Source organism: Benincasa hispida, chromosome 5 (genome assembly GCF_027475165.1).
Source record: "Benincasa hispida cultivar pf3 chromosome 5, pf3_genome.v1.1, whole genome shotgun sequence".
Taxonomy (NCBI): Eukaryota; Viridiplantae; Streptophyta; class Magnoliopsida; order Cucurbitales; family Cucurbitaceae; genus Benincasa; species Benincasa hispida.
Window position 1 is genome coordinate 67307644 of NC_143482.1, and position 18350 is coordinate 67325993.

Consider the following 18350-nt stretch of genomic DNA (forward strand, 5'->3'; position numbering starts at 1 on the left):
AATGGTTACCATGGGCATAATTTAGTTACAATACGACTCATCATTCCTCAACACAAACTACTCCTTTTGAAGTGGTCTACGGCTGCCTCCCTCCACCCTTACTGCCATATGAAAAGGGATCTAGCATGGTACACGAAATTGATCGTCTACTACATGAAAGGGATGTTATGTTTCAAAAGTTAGAAGAAACTTTTCTGAAAGCACAACAGAGGATGTAAATCAAGAAATAACAAGCGATGGGACGTGCAATTTGAAGTAAACAAGCTCTTCTGAAAGCACAATAGAGGATGTAAATCAGGAAACAACAAGTGACGGGACGTGCAATTTGAAGTAAACGATTGGATTTATCTTAAGCTTCGACCATACTGCAATTCATCCATCAGTAAGCACACACACCTGAAGTTGGCTCCACATTTTGTAGGCCCATTCCAGATTATTGTGCGGACCGAATCGGTGGCCTACTAATTAGCATTACCTCCAAATGCTGGAATTCACCCCGTTTTTCATGTATCCGTGCTGAAAAAGGCAGCGGGGTCCAACTTACCGTGTTTTCGATACCATCAGCATTGACTCCCGACCTATCCATCACCATTATACTAGAGGCAGTCTTGGGCTTGCAATAGTCTCTGACTGAGGAGAGTAAACGGGAGGTTTTGATTCACTGGGCTAATAGTTTGCCCGAAGATGCAACATGGGAATTAGTTGACTTCATTCAATCTCAATTCCTGGATTTCCACTTGAGGACAAGGTAGCTCTTTGACGAGTGGATTATGATAGACCTCTAGGGATAAAGTATATACACGTAGGTGTAAGAAAAAGGGAAATGTGGGAGGTAGTTAGTTAGAATGTGGGCCCGAGAATATTGTTGGTTAGAGGGGGGAATGTTTGTTATAAATAGAGAATGAAAGGTGGGAGGGAATTATCTTTTCACAATATTTTCTTGTATTTGGTCTCTATTGAGAACTTTGGAGAGAGTGGGAAACTTTTGCATACTTCCCCCGTTGTTGATAAATAAAATTGTGGCTTAGGCCTAACAAGATCTTGGCAGATTATTGGTAAGGATGTTAATAGGTTTTCTTTGGGGGTACTAAATGAGGGTGCATCACTTAATGAAATTTAAAAAAAAACTATTATCGTCCTTATCCCTAAATGCTCCAATTCCCAAAAGGGTTTCTGATTTTCGTCCTATTAGCCTATGCAATGTGATTTATAAGTTTTATCTCCAAAGCTATTGCTAACGGGTTGAAAAAAGTGATTCAATCAATTATTAGCCCAAATCAAAATGTGTTTGTGCTAAGCAGGATTTTACTAATAATGCTATAATGGGTTTTGAGTGTTTGCATTTAATCAAACTGAAAAAGAGTGGGAAGCAAGGAATTAAAGAATATAAAAGAACGTAAAAGAATTGACATACAGATATACGTGGTTTACTAACAATGTGTTAGCTACGTCTACGGGGGTAAAGGGAGAACAGTATTATTAGAGAGAATGTTTTCTGAATACACAAACAGTGCCTCTAAAGTTAGAGAGTTTATATAGCGCACTACTCTAAACCCTAAGGTCATAATCGTAAATAACTACAAAAAAATAAATATTCTAAATAGGAATTCTGAATAGGTTTCGGGGGCACCCACCAAGGCATCGACCCTTGGATCCTGGCTCGTTGACCGGTCAGCGAGACCCTCACACTTGGTTGTTTGAAGCGCCAACAAATAAATTCAAGGCATTCCAACAGATGGACAGCTTTAAAGTTGGATATGAGGAAGGCATATGATAGAGATGAATGGTTCTTTCTCGAGGGGTTTCATACAGCTATTGGCTTCAATCATGGGTTTGTTGATCTTATTATGCGTTGTGTCTCAACCGTTTCTTTCACTTTTATTATTAGTGGAATCAGAAAGGGTGAGGTGAAGCCTTCACGTGGTTAGCATCGGAGCGATCCTCTTTCTCCTTTTTTGTTCCTTCTTCATGCAGAAGATTTGTCTCGGATGTTATTTTGTTTGGAACATCATAAAAATATTTGTGGGTTGAAAATATCTCCTCGAAGTCCTTCTATGTCGCATTTATTTTTTTGCAGATGAAAATCAACTCTTTTTTCATGCATCTAAAGGGGCTGAGCACATAGCTTCAACTCTCTTTTGCTATTCGGTCATCACAGGACAAGAAATCAATTGTACTAAGTCAGCACTCAGCTTCAGCCCTAATACTTCTTCTCAGGTGAGAGAATATATTCTTCACCTTTTGTAGGTTAGTGAGGTGGAACATCATGTCAAATATTTGGGTTTACCTGTGAAATTGGATAGAGGAAAGTGTAAGACTTTTGCTTCCATTAAAGATCAGATCTGACAGGTCCTTCATAAATGGAAGGATCGATTTCTTTCTTTAGGAGAGCAAGAAGTTATTATCAAAGCAGTGGCACAAGCTATTCCGACATATGTAATGGGTTGTTTTAAGCTTCTTAAAACGCTTGTGGCTGATTGTCTTCTTAGAACTCAAGGATATAGATGTACAACCTATAGAACAGATCCTGTTCAAGTAAGGTCATAACGCTTGTGGCTGATTGTAATCGTTTAATGGCTTGATTTTGGTGGAATGTGTGAATGGCTAAAAGAAAATTCATTGGCCTCGTTGGGGAAAGTTGTGTGTGTCAAAGTTTAGAGGAGGACTTGTTTTTCGTGATCTTGAAATGTTTAATCAAGCTCTTCTTGCAAAGCAATGTTGGAGAATGATTGACAACCCAAACTCTTCTTGCATTGGTTTTAAAAGGAAAATATTTTTCACAATCCAATTTATTGGAGGCGACAGTGTGATCCAATGCATCCTTTGTTTGGAAGAGTTTGATGTGGGGGAAGGAATTATTTCAAAAGGGTGTGAGATGGAGAATTGGAGATGGCCGTGAGATTAAGATTGTGGGTGATAAATGGATTCCTGGACCTTCTTCTTATCAACTGATTTGGCCTTTGAAGCATGATGGAGTAACTTATGTTGTAGATTTGATGAAAGACAATGTTGGTTGGGATGTTGATCGGATCAATGAGTTTTGTCATCTTGATGATGCTGAATTCGAGCATTCCCCTTCTGAGGACAAGAACTCCTGATAAAACTATATGGCATTATGAGAAGAATGGTTGCTATTCAGTTCGAAGTAGTATCTCGCTAGTAGTGAAGTGGGAGAGGTTGAGGATTCAGGTAATCAACAATCTAAGGAATGGTGAAAGTTTCTCTAGGATTGCAATATCCCTAACAAAATTAAGATTTTTTGTTGGCAAGCGTTTCACAATCTCTTGCCTACAACTTCTAAGCTTACTGAGAGAGGGGTGCCAGTTTCTGAGACTCGTCTGCGATGTGGACGGGATTTCATGCTTTATGGTTCAGTAAAGAAGTTAAACAACATTGGCAAAGAACGCCTTTCTGTTGTATTCTTGGCCCAAGGAGATGAGGCACTTTGATGATTTACTATTCTAGTTTTCTACCACTTTGCCGGCTGAAGAGATGAAGAGTTTTATTGTTATGTGTTGGCGATTATGGAGTAAGAAAATTAAAAAAAAGAGGTGATGTATCGCACAGATTCTGGGGTGGGTAATTTCGATGACAGTTGGGGGTGGGTTCTTGATTATATTAGTCATTTTCGAACTCTTAATTGTCAAAGGAGCGATACAGTAGTTTCATCTGTTCCTAGAGCTCAGAGATGGATTCCCCCAAAATTTGGAACAATTAAAATGAATATGGATGTTGCAACTAATTTTCAAAGCAGAGAATGTGCATTTTCAGCTATTTTCAAGAATTAAAAAGGTGAAATTATGCTCAAATTTACCAATTTCTGTAATTTCTTGTCAAATGTTGATTTCTTGGAGGCTCTGGCGATTCATGAAGGCTTGATTGTTGCAGAACAAGATGGTTTTCTTCCGTTGGCTGTTGAAACTCACTCCTTGTGTATTGCTTGTCTACTTTGCAAAAGAAAGAACGAGGAATCAGAAGTAAGGATGATTATAGGTGAAATTCTTGCTCAATCTCATCTTTTTCATAGTTGCTCTTTTGCCCACTGTCGATGACAATCAAATGAGCTAAGTCTTGTTTCAACAACACTATAAGATTTGGATGGAAGATAAAAGAAAGAACGAGGGATTAGACGTAGGGATGATTATAGGTGAAATTTTTGCTCAATCTCATCTTTTCCGTAGTTGCTCTTTTGCTCACTGTCGATGACAATCAAATGACCTAAGTCCTACTTCAACAACATTCTAAGATTTGGATGAAGATAAAGAAAGAACGAGGAATCAGAAGTTGGGATGATTATAGGTGAAATTCTTGCTCAATCTCATCTTTTCCATAGTTGCTCTTTTGCCCACTGTCGACGGCAATCAAATAAGCCAAGTCCTACTTCAACAATATTCTAAGATTTGGATGGAAGATAAAAGAAAGAACGAGGGATCAGAAGTAGGGATGATTATTGGGGAAATTCTTGCTCAATCTCATATTTTCCGTAGTTGCTCTTTTGCCCATTGTCAGCGGCAATCAAATGAGCTAAATCCTGCTTCAACAACATTCTAAGATTTGGATGGAAGATAAAAGAAAGAACGAGGGATCAGAAGTTGAAATGATTCTAGGTGAAATTCTTGCTCAATTTCATCTTTTCCGTAATTGCTCTTTTGTCCACCGTCGACGACAACCAATGAGCTAAATCCTACTTCAACAACATTCTGAGATTTGGATGGAAGATCCTCCGAGGGAAAAATTACAGCAGGATCTTTGTGCAACATATGAGAGGGAAAAATTACAGGTGACGGTCGATGGGCTTGCAAATGGGCTTCCCAAACCTTCTTTAAATTCTGCTATTCTCTCTTAAGTTTGGTGTTTTTGTTTATGTCAAAAAAGAAATATTAATTTAACCTTAAACCAACTCAACTTAAACTGCTAATGAATCTACTAAATAACCCTTTTTTTCTGCCTAACAAAATGTTCTTCCTTATTTGGAAAACATTTGATTTCAATTTTTTAAAATGAAGCTAACACTCATTCTACATGCTTTGTTACTTCCTTTCTACCCCTTTTTTCAAAAACTCAATCAAGTTTTGAAATCTTAAAAAAAATACTTATAAAAAATTGTTCTTGTTATTAAAATTTTTCTATAACATTTTTTTAGGAAAAAATACGCATAGTTTTTAAAATTAAAAAAGCAAACCATTACCAAATGAGACATAAGTATTTCAACTTCTAACATCTTCCCTTAATTATCCATGTTTTATTCATGCTTCCTTTATTCCTTTGCGCGTGCCCACACAAAAAAAGAAAAAAAAACATTTTTCCTTAATTACGGGTTTTGCAATTGAGCTGTGCTGAGATTAAACTCATATTAAATAACTTATGTTTCTCATACTTTATCATGTCATCAGCATTCTCTCTATTCAAATGATTGTGCTCTCTAACTAATGGTCTCCCTCGATCATTCTTCATATTAAAAGAGAAGGAAAAATAAAGAATAAAAAAAATAAAAAACCATTCCATATACAAGAAGGTTTTCTCTGGGAAAAGTAATGCATATTGCATTAGTTCCATTGAATTAATTAATTGGCATCAGTTTTCTTGTCGCTTCCTTCCCACCACTTTGAATGTATACTATGACAAAAATCTAATGACGGCAAGAACAATACAAATACAAGACAAAAATGTTGGCCAGTATGTAAAACATAAATCAGTTCTAATATGAAACAACAAAAACTTTGGTAGGATGTCAGTGGTTGATCTTTTAACTCTGTTAAGATGTCAGATGTTAGTTCTAAGGCAAAACCTTAGTTTTGAAGCTGATAGATAGAAAATGCCATCCAATTGGAGAACTAACACAGAACTTCACAAACAAAATAATATTACATCAAACTAATATCCAACCACTATAGATAATGAGGATGGCTACAATGTAAGGGGTGGAAGAAGGGGGTACAGAAGGGAGGGAAAAAAGCAATGCTCTTCAGCAAGAGCAAAGCAATTACGTTTACACTTAGAAAACAAAATTATTTTGAGTAGATCTGAAGCACAATCCAGTAAATGCAAAAGCAGTTGCAAATGATAGAAATTGCCATCAAATCTGTTTCTGATCTACCGAAGCTATTCTCTATATACTGAGAATTCAGTACATAAATAGAACTACAGATGATAAACGGCTCAACTTATTCTAAAATCTCCCAAGTGCAGTCTTGCACATGGATCTTAAGAAATTTTCAAGACTGAAATCACTTACTCATGGTTGAAGACAAATAGAAGTTCCAAAATATAGAGGCCACGGACATGAATGCCACCCGGCCTTGGAGAGGCACAACCCTGTAAGATGCCACAAATGGTTCAGTCAAATTCAGGATAAAGTCCTTAGTCACTAGTCCCTAATTCAGAACACAAATATGCAGTTGCCAGACTTATAAACGGAGAAACTCTCAAATCCTTAAGTTTCTACTCTTCATGAGGATAAAACATATACCAGGTTCATCGGTCCCGTCGGAAAGAGATCAGATACAAAATTTTGTGGTTCAAAGATATAGAAACATCGTGGAGTAAAAGATGATATTGTGTTACAAGTGTTTTGACTCATTAACTACAGGTTAACTATATCAACAAAATTCAGGACTGTAATTGACAAAAAGGTCCTGTTCCCAAATACAACTTAAGCGGCTTCAAATGTTCTTCAATTGTTCTTTCATTCAACCTCATGAAAGGTTGGCCATTTTTATTTTAAAGAAAAAAGGTAGATTGAGTAATTGGAAGGAACCCACAAGGGGGGTAACTAAATATGAACAATTACCAAAAATTCAATATGCTGACAGGAATCCAGAACCTAACCCCTGCAAAGATATCAAAAAGTAATTTCATTACACTTGTGTCCTTGAGGCAAGGAAAGGCCGTGGTCAAAGACGTTATTTAATATTTACCATATGACAATGTAGGAAGAGCATCCTTCCGATACATATCAGGAAGCTGGGAGATTTTTCCTAGCCAGAGACTGTTCCATGCAAATACAACACCAATAACGGCTGGACCAAGAACAATTTGGTTCAAGATAACCTGAAGAAAAATCAATTAAGAAAAAGGTTCATAGAACTGTCATATATGATTGATGCTCAACTTCGGCCGGTAAGAGCTAAGAATTATTAACACCAAACTCACAACTAGTTGTACCTTAAGAATAAGGTTCTCCACCGATTTCTTAGGCAAAACGTGATCAAGATAGCCGTACCATGCAAAAGATCCCGGACCATAAAGTAGAAATCCATAAGAAGCCATTCGCAAAGACCGAATCCAATCATGTTCTGAAAATATGTTCATCTGAAAAAAGAGTTTTGATCCAAAAAAGTATTAGTTAAAGATCACATCAGCAATGCATCAATGGGGTTTTAACTTTTAAACAGACGCATTTTAGGCCAAAAGCGGAAGAAGCAGCATGCACAGAGCAATGCCCTAATAAAATTATCTACTGTAGATAGAATGAAAAATAAACACATTTTATAGCAACGGTTCTACTTCTACAGTTCAGTCCAAGAGAATTGGCCCGTTCAAGTTCAAACAGGTAAAATTGACAGTGATGGCCCAGAAAACTATATGAAATACGAACAAAGAAACAGCCATGCCCTGAGTCTCCGAATATAGAACAATTCGAATTTCAAAATTACTGAAAAAAAACAATTAATTGAATTCCAGAATCAAAGAGACGGAAGGCACCTTGTGGGCAGAATCAGAATCAGAAAGAGAAGTGGAATTCAAAGCGATTCCTTCACGCCATCGGCTAATGAACTGAGCAATGGTATCGCCGGAGAGAGTGAGACAGCCGGCCGTCAAGTACTGCTTTAGAGGTAAACGGAAACCAGATCCACCAGTTGCCTGCAAGGAATTAGAGCATTTGGGGTCGAATCTTCTCCTCTTGTTTCGAGAAGTTTTGGAATCCGGGAGGAGGAAGTTCCAGCCCCAGAGGCCGCCATTGCCTCCGCCCAATACGTCCATGCCGGAAAGAGAAAGAGGCAAAAATGTGATTATAAGCAAATTATTTAACCGCCACAGATAAAGCGCGTGGCTGTGGCTGCTTTCTTCTGCAGCGGCAATACATGTGTTTTTTGTGTACTGAGCGCAGCTTTCATCGATTAAAGTGTGTACCCTTCTAATTCTACAGGCCAAGGCCAATATTCGGAACAATACTCATGAAAATGTCGTGAAAATATTGAAATCTTAATTTTACGAAAATATTCCTATAATATTAATTTCGATATATCTTTCTAAACTATTATAAAAATAAAAAAATTACTAAATTAATTTAAATTAATAAATAAACATTTATGATTTTTAAATAAGTTAACATATCTTGATTGATCTAATTGACTATCAAATTTAATTGTTACTCTTAGAATTGGTTCTTGGAAATAATCAAAGCAGTTTTTCTTAGAAAAATTGTTTTAAATGGAAAAACTACTAAAAATATTTTTCAATATAGCTGAATTAGTAATTTGGGCCTTGACCCAAACTCATATCTTTCTATGCTTAATTGGGTCGTGGGGTGTGATTTTTTTGGCTTGAGTTTTGTCATTAAGTCGATTATTTCATCTAGTACAAATCTACCTACAATAGTCGGGAATGAGGTGACTTAAGTTACTAACCAATAATGAAATATGTGTGTACATAGTAAAATAGAGGCTTTGAGAATGAGTTGGACAGAGTAAATAGAAATTATTATGATTTGTGACAAAAAAAAAAAAAAAAAAAAGTAGATGCACTCGAATTCTCGATTAGGTTGGCACAATCTTAGTGCATTCATCATCCTATCCTCATTCCATATTATTAGATTTTTTAAACTTGAAAAAATATGTACCAATCTAATAATATCATACACAACCCAAAATCTAAAAACTAACCAATAGTACTTAAATGACTAATAATTCTTTAAATATAAACCGTAATATTCCATCCTATTCTTGAAACCACCAATAGAGGGAATGGGCCAACCACACAGTCACTCCAAAATCCTTCATTGATTTGTGACTGTCGTCAACATCAACACTCAGCTTCAACTCCTCCAAAGCTTTTCAAGCAGCTTTTCTCAGTTATTTGATACTTGTAGTTGCAATCGTAGTCGGAGTTTGAGTCTGAGGTTTCTTGTTCCTCCGCAAAGCCTTTTGGGTGACCTCTAATCTCAGAAGTTTCTGGGTGACCTCTAATCTCAGAAGTTTCTCCACAATGTAGGTTATCCTCTTCTTAGTCTTTTAGTTAGAGAAAGTTGTTGATGTGCATTCAAGATGGTACCCGCAAATCTACCCTTCAACATACTCACTCGATCATTATTTTCAAACTCAATCGCTGATGATAGAATAGATTTCGTTGCCGACGTTGGTTTTTCCTTCTTCAATTTTTCAATCATTGAATTCACCTTCGGTGGTTAGATGGTAGTTGAGAACCATTCACCTTCTTTACTGGCACAGGCTCCGTCATTCTCTCAATAATAATTCTTCAAAACTCAAAGAAAAGAATGGAAATGGACATTGAACTCTGTGATTGAAATATATATAGAGGGGTAATTTTTCGGCTTTCCTAAAGAAATTAAGGAATTTTTAAACATTCATATCCATTTGTAGATTGGATTATAATCTTCAGCATGTTCACCAAGCAAGGCTCTCTAGAATCGGTATGACAACTCTAGAAAAAGGTGAATTGAGTTTAATAAAACTAATTTAAAACTTTCTACTAATGTGGGTCCAATTAAACAATTTAACAAACTTTTTGCTAATAAATTATTTAAACAATAAATTCATGCAAATAAATTCAACTCAAAAGAGCAAGTAATTAAAACTAACACTTTTAAGCACCCAATTTGATTTTAATAAAAAGATTGGTATGAGATATATAAAGATCAATTCAATAACCTAAATAAACATTAAGCAATTAATTTAAGGAACAAATATCGCAATTTCATGCAATGAAATATAACAAAAAATTAATTACAAAATTAAAGTAGGAGAGGAATAGACTAACACCGAAAATTTTATAGTGGTTTGATACAACTGGCTAAAAATTTTATAGTGGTTTGATACGACTGGCCTACGTCCACTTCTCAAGCTCCTCTTGGATATTTTAAGTCTTTGACTCTTTCCATGACTTAGAGTAGAACCACTAAGTTCTTTTTTCAGGCGCAAAAACAAACCTGATCCTTTCTACGGTTGAGGATCAAACCGTTACAATGACTCTTTCTTCGAGATCAAGAGCAGCCCTTACAAAATGTTTGTAAAAATAAAGAGCACACTTGACAAACTCTCTACACGAGCGGATTTACAAATTTTAGCTCATAACAAATTAATCCTCACAATTCATAAGATTTTTCTCTCAAGTATCAAACCACTATAAAATTTTTGGCCAGTTGTATCAAACTACTATAAAATTTGTAAAATTATTTTTGAAAAGAAGGAAATTGAAGCTTAGAGAGAGAATAACAATGGTGGTTTTGAGTTATGGAGGAAGTGTAAAATTATTTTTGAAATTTGGAGAAGATGAAGTATTTAAAAAGAGCGGGAATTTGGTGAAAATTAGATTTAATTTTGGTCATCGGATGTTGGTAAAAAAAAAAATTGAATAGTGGAGATTTAAACTCAACTAATAGTTAGACACATACAAATAATAATATAATAATATATATCTTTTAAAATAATTTCTTTCAAAAACCAATAAAAAGCAAATGTCCACTATGTCTTCAATTATAACCATTATATTTACTCGATCGCAGACATTTCTGGAACACCTCTAACAGAGGGACAAACATAAAATAATATTAATTCAAATTCTTTTTAAATTCATTTTCATTTTAAAAGCAATAAAAAAATCAAGAGTTCACCATGTATCATTCCTCATATGCTCCATGTGGCACCTTTCAATTGGTCTACTTTGATGAAAAAAATATGTCACGTGGAGATTTTTTTCATTAAGCTTATTTCACCTATATCTCCTTCGTTTGAGCTCCGATTTAAACTATTCAAATTGGGATGGAATCATTGTTTCGAGCTCTAAGCAACATATAATTCAAAACACTTAAATTGTTAATAAACTAATTCAGGTTTATTATCATCAAAATATTAATTAATTAATTAATTTGAGGTTAAGGACCAAAAAACCAACCATCTCCCTTTTTTAGGATGACAAACAAGTAAAGAAAAATGAAATTCAAATAGGTGTATGATATGAAATATGTTCTTGATGTATAATTAACAAACATATAATTTCAATTCACTTGAACACAAAGAAATATTCAATAACAACATACTTTCATTTTTCTTATTACCTCTCCTCCTTTTGGAAATAAGAAAAAAACAATAACATGAAAGTTTTCTATAAAACATGAACACATAATTTGCATTTCTTCTCCTGTCTACAACCCTTCTAAAAGAAATATAACAAGCAACAACATTGTAAATTTTAGAGGCATCATAAAGAATAAACCAAGTTTAGGCTAATTCTATTCAAGACTAATTTCACAAATTTCTCCCCCTTTTGAAATCAATAGGACACTCTTCCTTAATAAGGAACAAAAAGACATTAGCATATAATTCAATTTGAGGGTAGAAATATCAAATAAATTTTCAAAACATAACTTTACTGGAAATACAATAACTCTCTCTAAAAGGATAAACGTCAATAAGAATAAGAGAGTCACACAACAATAAAGTAATATGAGAATCAATTTCATTCATACATGAAATTCATATATAAAAGATATAAATGTGTATAACTCCCCTAAAATCAAGGATTCTCCTTTTAATAAGAAATCAACAAAAATCAAGAAGATAAAATCATTCACGTAAAATTAAAGCAATTGAGATACCAAAATATCAAATTTTAGAAAATAAGCCTCAATTGTTGAAAAACAAGCAATGATACCAAGTAATAGCAAAGTCATGTTAGAAAATAAATAAATGTTAGTCGATAGATAAATGTCAAATATTAATTCACAAGCGGTCAAATTCTAATCTTTCAAAACCATTCTAGAGATATAATTTCCATTTAGATACCGAAAGAATAATTATCTCAATAATTTAAAAATTAAGAGTTACGAAAATAAGTTATTTCCTTTCTTGGATTCAAGCAAGTCATACTAGATGCTCCAATTTAAATTAAATCTTCATTTAAAGTTTAAGCAACAATTGTTTCTTGAATCATACCTACAAAGAAAGCTCAACCAAAAGATTTTGGTACCCATTTCTTGGGCCATTCATTGTTAGTAAGCAAAGATTTTGGGACCCATTTAGGATTAGTTCCAACATTATTAGGATTCATTTTTGGCAAATAACAAGTATAAAATTTATGTCCAACTTTGAGACATGAATAATAAATAACATTAGGTAAGAATTTCTTTTTAACTAATTGATTTTTCACAATTTTTTTCTTAAAGAAATTCTTTTTAGGAGCATTTTTCAATTTGAAACAATTTGTCTAATATGACTTTTTAACTCCACAATAATGACATGTAGGCACAAAGTTTGATTTCACATGCATATTTCTAGTATTTTTCGCATTTAGACACAAAGTTTGATTTCACGTTATGTTTCTAACATTTCTATGATTGGAACCAAATTTATCATTATACATGCATTTAGATTTTTCATGAACATGTTTAGGCATAAATTTTGATTTTTCAAATATAGGTTTAGTTTTTCATGTTTATTCACAAATTTCACATTATGAATACATTTTGATTTTTCGTGAATAGGTTTAACTTTCTCTTATTTTGGCACAAATTTAAATTTAACAAATTTAGGCACATTAGGTAAAATATCTTGGGCTTTTTAGAACTAGATGCACAATGTTCATTCAACTCCCTTTTTGTCATTACACAGTTTACCTAAGTCAATAATCTTATCCAAATTTTGTATAACAATAGTCAATTTCTTAATAGACTATTTTGCAAGTTCAAGCTCTTTAATAGTTAGCAATTCTTTCTCTTAAGCATTTGCAAAAGATTGTTTTTCTCATCAACATCATATTCAATAAATTTAATTTTATCAACAAGAGAAAAAATATCATTTTCTAGAGAAGTATTACTAGTTTCCAACTCATTAATTCTATTCCTTCAAACTAGCAATTTCATTATTTAATTTCGAAGAGAAAGATTCAATTTCCTCAATTTTATGTTTCAAATTATTCACTTCAATTTTCCAACCACATGACAAAAATTTGTGCTCATCATTCTCTTTCTCAAGAAACTTGATTTTATCATTCAAATCATTTTTCTCATCACAATAAATCTTATTATGCAATACATTATTAGCTCCATTTTTCAAGCTTTCATTTTTAACAATCAAATTTTTATTCTCAATAATCAATATCTTATGCTTCTTTGAGAATTTCAAATATTTAAAGCCAATTTGATCTAAATCGTGTTGCATATCTTCAAAAGCATCATATAATTCATCATACGTTGGAGGTTTTTAAACTACCTCATATTTATCACTTTGACCATCGGAATGAGTCGTTAAGCACAAGAGAGCTCCATCACATTTTTCCTTTTTCACTTCTCAGATATTTTATTGACTTTGAAAATTATAATTCTCCTTCACATGAAATAAATCATTTGTAGTTCAAGGAGAATTTTGTACACTGTACATATTATCAAGGAAGTTCCAAATGTCATATGCATAATCAAAATACAAAATTGTATCACATATTTTTCTATCTAATGCACAATATATGATATTTATAGCTTTGGAATTAAAAGTAAGCAACTCATTATTCAATTGCAATTTTGACAAATCATGTTTACAAATATATACAATGTTAAAATCCATAGTAAACATAAAAGTTTTCATTCCATTTCTCCAAACATCATAATTTCTATTATCATCAAAGAATGGAGGTCTATCAACACAATGATCTAAGGTTGTCATAGCTCTAGCAATTAAGTTAATTTTCAAATAGTTTCTCAAAATATTAATAAGATGCTTTATGTAACAAAATAATACTTGAAAAATAATTTACATAAAAGAGCTACCCGCTCTGATACCAAGTGTAAGAGTGAAAAACTCAAGCAATGGGTATCAAACTGAAATGATTTATGAAAAATATTTTTGTTACAAACAAACTATGATACCAATTGTAGGATCGTATGATAACCTTAGAGGGGATGAATATGGTTTAATCAAACTAATTTAAAACTTTCTATTAATGTGGGTTCAATTAAATAAATTAACAAAATTTTCGCTAACAAATAAATTAAACAATAAATTCAGCCAAAAATAGCAAAATAATTAAAACTAACACTTCACTCAATTTGATTTCAATAAAAAGATTGGTATGAGAGATCAATTCAACCAGCCTAAATAAACATTAAGCAATTAATTTAAGGAATAAATATTGCAATTAATTTCATGCAATGAAATATAACAACAAATTAATAGCAAAACTAAAGTAGGAGAGGAATAGAGAAATTAACTCCAGGAATTTTATAATGGTTTGGCATAACCGGCTTACATCTACTTTCCAAACTCCTCTTGAGTACTTCACTAGAAGTCTTTTGACTCTTTACACGGCTTAGAGTTGAACGGTTACAACGTTCTTTTTTTGGGCATAAGAACAAACCTGATCCTTTCCATGGTTGAGGATCAAACCGTTACAATGACTCTTTTTCCGGAATCAAGAACAACCATTATAAAGTGTTAGTAAAAATAAAGAGCACATTTGACAAACTCTCTACAATAGTGGATTTACAATTTTTAACTCACAACAAATTAATCCTCACAATAAGATATCTCTCTAAAAAATTAGATGAAAAGAAGAAAATTGAAGCTTAGAGGGAGAATAACATTGGTGGCTTTGAGTTTGGAGGAAATGTAAAATTGTTATTGAAATTTGGAGAAAATAAAGTGTTTAAAAAGAGAGAAGTTGGTGAAAATCACATTCAATTTGGGCGATTAAATATTGGTAAAAGAAAATTGAATAGTGGAGATTTAAACTTAACTAACCATTAGACACATACAAAAAAAAAAATATAATATTATAATTTATATATTTTAAAATAATTTCTTTTAAAAACCAATAAAAAGCTAATGTCCACCATGTGTTAAAAATTGGCCATTAGACACAAACATAAAATAATATTAATTTGATTTCTTTTTAACTTCATTTTTATTTTAAAATTAATCCAAAAATTAAAAGCCCGCCATGTGTCATTCTTCCCATGCTCCAAATGGCACCTTTTAATTGGTCCACTTTGATAAAAAATATGTCACATCATCCGCTCGGGGTTTTTTTTTGTTAAGCTTGTTTCACCTATATCTTTTTTGTTTGAGCTCCGATTTAGGCAATTCAAATTGCGATGTAATCGTTGTTTCGAGCTCTAAGCAACAGACACTTCAAAACACCCAAATTTTTAATAAACTAATTTAGGTTTTTTATCACTAAAATATTAATTAATTAATTAATTTGAAGTCAAGAGCCAAAAAGCCAATGCTATAATATTTCACCAACATTTAAATTGGCGCCATCTTTCTAATCCTATTTCGTTAAAAAGGAAGAAAAATTTTGGGCAAATGTCAATTTATATCCTGAATTTTTGTATTGTATTAATTTAAACCCTAAATTAACAATTGTGTCCATTTAAATACTGAACTTTGGAGATTGTATCAAGTTAAACCCCAAATTAATAATTGTATCAATTTAAACCCTAAATTTTTATAAGTGTATCAATTTAAATCTGGAACTTGTATAAGGGTATAATTTAAATCCCGAACTTTCATAATTGTATTAACTTCAACCCTCTATTATATTTTATTTGGATACACTTATTTTCATGGTTTAAATTGATATAATTATTAGTTTGAGGTTCAAATTGATATAAATCCCAAAGTTCACGGTTTAAATTGATACAACCTCAAAGTTTAAGGTTTAAATTGATAAAATTCTTAGTTTAGGATTTCAAAATTGATACAATCCCCAAAATCTAGGGATATAAATTGATATTTACCTTTTATATATATATATATATATATTTATTGTTTAAAAGGCATGATAAAAACTTAGGTTCAATCATTAACACGTGTATTGTATGTAAGGATGTTTCTGATTGTTATTGAGTAGATGGTTGTATTATTCCTCTCTCTCCTTTCCTTTTTCAAACGGAATTTTAAAATCTCATCAAGTTATTTTCGAATTTGGAATTTAATTAAGATAAAAATAATTATAAATTTTATTTTTGAATTGCAATAGATTAAATCGATAAATAAATTGTTTACAAAAATAGATGAATAAACAGAATACACAAAGTGTATATTCTCAAATAAATTTATCAAGTTTAGAGTTGTTAAGTTTGAATATTATTGCTAATAAGAGTATAGTTTAACTAGCATAATGTTCATACTATCAATCTCGTGGTTTGTAGTTCGATTTCTATCTGCACTTTAATTACAATACCTCTTCCAAAAAAAAAGTTTGAATATTATTATGACGGTTTTTTTAATCTCTTTTCTATTGTTATTTCTTACTTCTTTTTTTTTTTTTTATTGTTTTACTTTGATTCAAGCATTTAACTTTTTATCTTTTTTTCCTTTAAAAGCAAAAAAAAAAAAAAAAAAACTCCAATCATTTTTTTTGTTAACGTTGGTATTTTTTTTATAAAAAAAAACTTGCTTAATAATTAATTTATGGTAATTGATTGAGATTAGATATTTGAACTTTGTTCATATTTTATACTACCTAACTTGTTATGTGGCATAACTATATGATCATATTATTCCTCTCACTCTTTCCTTTTTCAAACTAAATTTTAAACTCTTACCAAGTCACTTTTCAAACTTGGATTTTAATTAATATACAACTTTTTTTTTTTTTTTTGAATTGCATTGGATTAAATCCGATGAAATAAAAAGAATACACAACTTGTATATTCTCAAATAAATTCATTCTAAAAATTGTTGAAAAATAATAATAATTATTATTATTAATACAACTACATGCATAGAAGGAATATCGTACTAATTATTGTTAAGCTAAGCTTATTTGGGAATGTACATGGGTTGGATTAGGGAGATTTTTTGGACTAATCCAAAAATTCAGGTTGATCGGGTGTTGGCTACTCGAATAGGGTCTCCAATCCAACACAAATTAAAGGTTGGTTGGGTTGAGTTGTCAGGTTTTTTTTTTTCTTTTCTTTTTTATTACATTTTTTATCAACTTAAAATACTTAAATTATAACATATATTAATAATTAAAATTTCATAAAACTCAAATATTAAATATCAAAATCCTAATATTTATTACAGACTTCAAATAAACACCATAAAAATATATATGAGTTATAATATTTCTAAGTTATAATATATATGTATATAGTATTAGAAATTTGGGTTGAGTTTGGTCAATCCAAAATTTTAAAAATGTAACCAAAATCCAACTCAACTCCAAAAAACATAAAAAAATTCAATCAACTCAACTCAAAATTAAAACTAACCCAACTCAACTCAACCCTTACAATTTGGGTTAAGTAGTTTTGATTGTTCGAGTTGTTAAGTCATTTGAACACCACAGAAAATTATAATGTGTGTCCATTGAATAGTAAGACATATTTAGTATAAATTTGATATAAAATTCACCCAAAATTGTAAAGTTGAGGGTCTATTTGATAACTATTTCACTTTTTATTTTTCGTTTTTGAAAATTAAGCATATTTTCTTGCAATTTATTACTATGGTTTACATCTTTCTTAAAGTAAAAAAGTTTGAATTATTAGTCAAATTTAAAAAATAAAATAAAGTTTTAAAAATATATTTATTTTTAATTTTCAAATTTTGGCTTGGTGTTTGAAAATGTTAATAAAAAATAGATAACAAAATAAGAAATTCAGAAGTGGAAGTGATATTGAAAAATAGTGAAATAACTTAATTAATTAAAATTGTAGAAACTGTATTTACTCCAGCTCAATTTTATTTAAACAAATTTTATTTTATCATTCTCATAATTTTAGTATTTATTGTTTTACTAATTAATGAGGGGATAGTGGAGGGAAAAAAAAAGAAAAAGAAAAAGAAAAATCTATATATATATATATTCCTTTTTTTTTTTTTTTCCAACGAACTCTATTTTTTTCCTCAGCCTATTTTTCTCACACACTCTACACTTTCACCCACAATCTCAGCATCGTCCCCTAGTTTTAGACCACTCTTTGTAACTTCTTAACCAAGTGATTTTCTCCTATAAAAAGAGCAGTCGAAGGTAGAAGCGAACGGGGAGGAAACTGGATAGAAGAATGAAAAGGGAAAATGCTACCAACATACGAGGTGAAGTGAGAATTAGAAAAAGCTTGGAGGAAGTTTAATTGTCAAAGTAAAAGTTCCGACCAACAAATATCC

At 31.8% G+C, this 18350-nt stretch overlaps 1 protein-coding gene and 1 long non-coding RNA gene across 3 annotated transcripts in view; both read right to left on the reverse strand.

The window, feature by feature from the left end:
- Positions 1 to 4744, reverse strand: part of LOC120078189 (uncharacterized) — a 30839-nt gene extending 26095 nt beyond the window's left edge. Inside the window, exons 1-2 of one of the 2 annotated variants that reach the window (XR_016529690.1) lie at positions 3815 to 4744; positions 1378 to 2287 (exon numbers count right to left, since the gene is read on the reverse strand). This is a non-coding gene — a long non-coding RNA (uncharacterized LOC120078189). Of the gene's footprint in view, positions 1 to 1377; positions 2288 to 3814 lie in introns of those variants that run through there. The other variant, XR_016529689.1, reaches the window with a different exon arrangement.
- Positions 4745 to 5846: 1102 nt separating this feature from the next.
- LOC120077487 (Peroxisomal membrane 22 kDa (Mpv17/PMP22) family protein) lies at positions 5847 to 8134 on the reverse strand. The gene is made up of 5 exons (XM_039031385.2): positions 7705 to 8134; positions 7165 to 7311; positions 6918 to 7050; positions 6791 to 6830; positions 5847 to 6315 (listed from the first exon to the last, which is right to left on the reverse strand). The coding sequence occupies exons 1-5, from the start codon at positions 7981 to 7983 to the stop codon at positions 6228 to 6230; spliced, it is 687 nt and encodes a 228-aa protein (XP_038887313.1). The 5' UTR covers positions 7984 to 8134; the 3' UTR covers positions 5847 to 6227.
- Positions 8135 to 18350: the final 10216 nt, after the last annotated feature.

Excerpts from the sequence above, each read along its gene's own strand:
- LOC120077487 (XM_039031385.2), bottom strand. The coding sequence starts at position 7,983 with ATGGACGTATTGGGCGGAGGCAATGGCGGCCTCTGGGGCTGGAACTTC. Across the intron at positions 7,312-7,704 it reads ATTCTGATTCTGCCCACAAG|ATGAACATATTTTCAGAACA; the intron begins GTGCCTTCCGTC and ends CTCTTTTTTCAG. Across the intron at positions 6,316-6,790 it reads GTCAGCATATTGAATTTTTG|GGTTGTGCCTCTCCAAGGCC; the intron begins GTAATTGTTCAT and ends GGCATCTTACAG.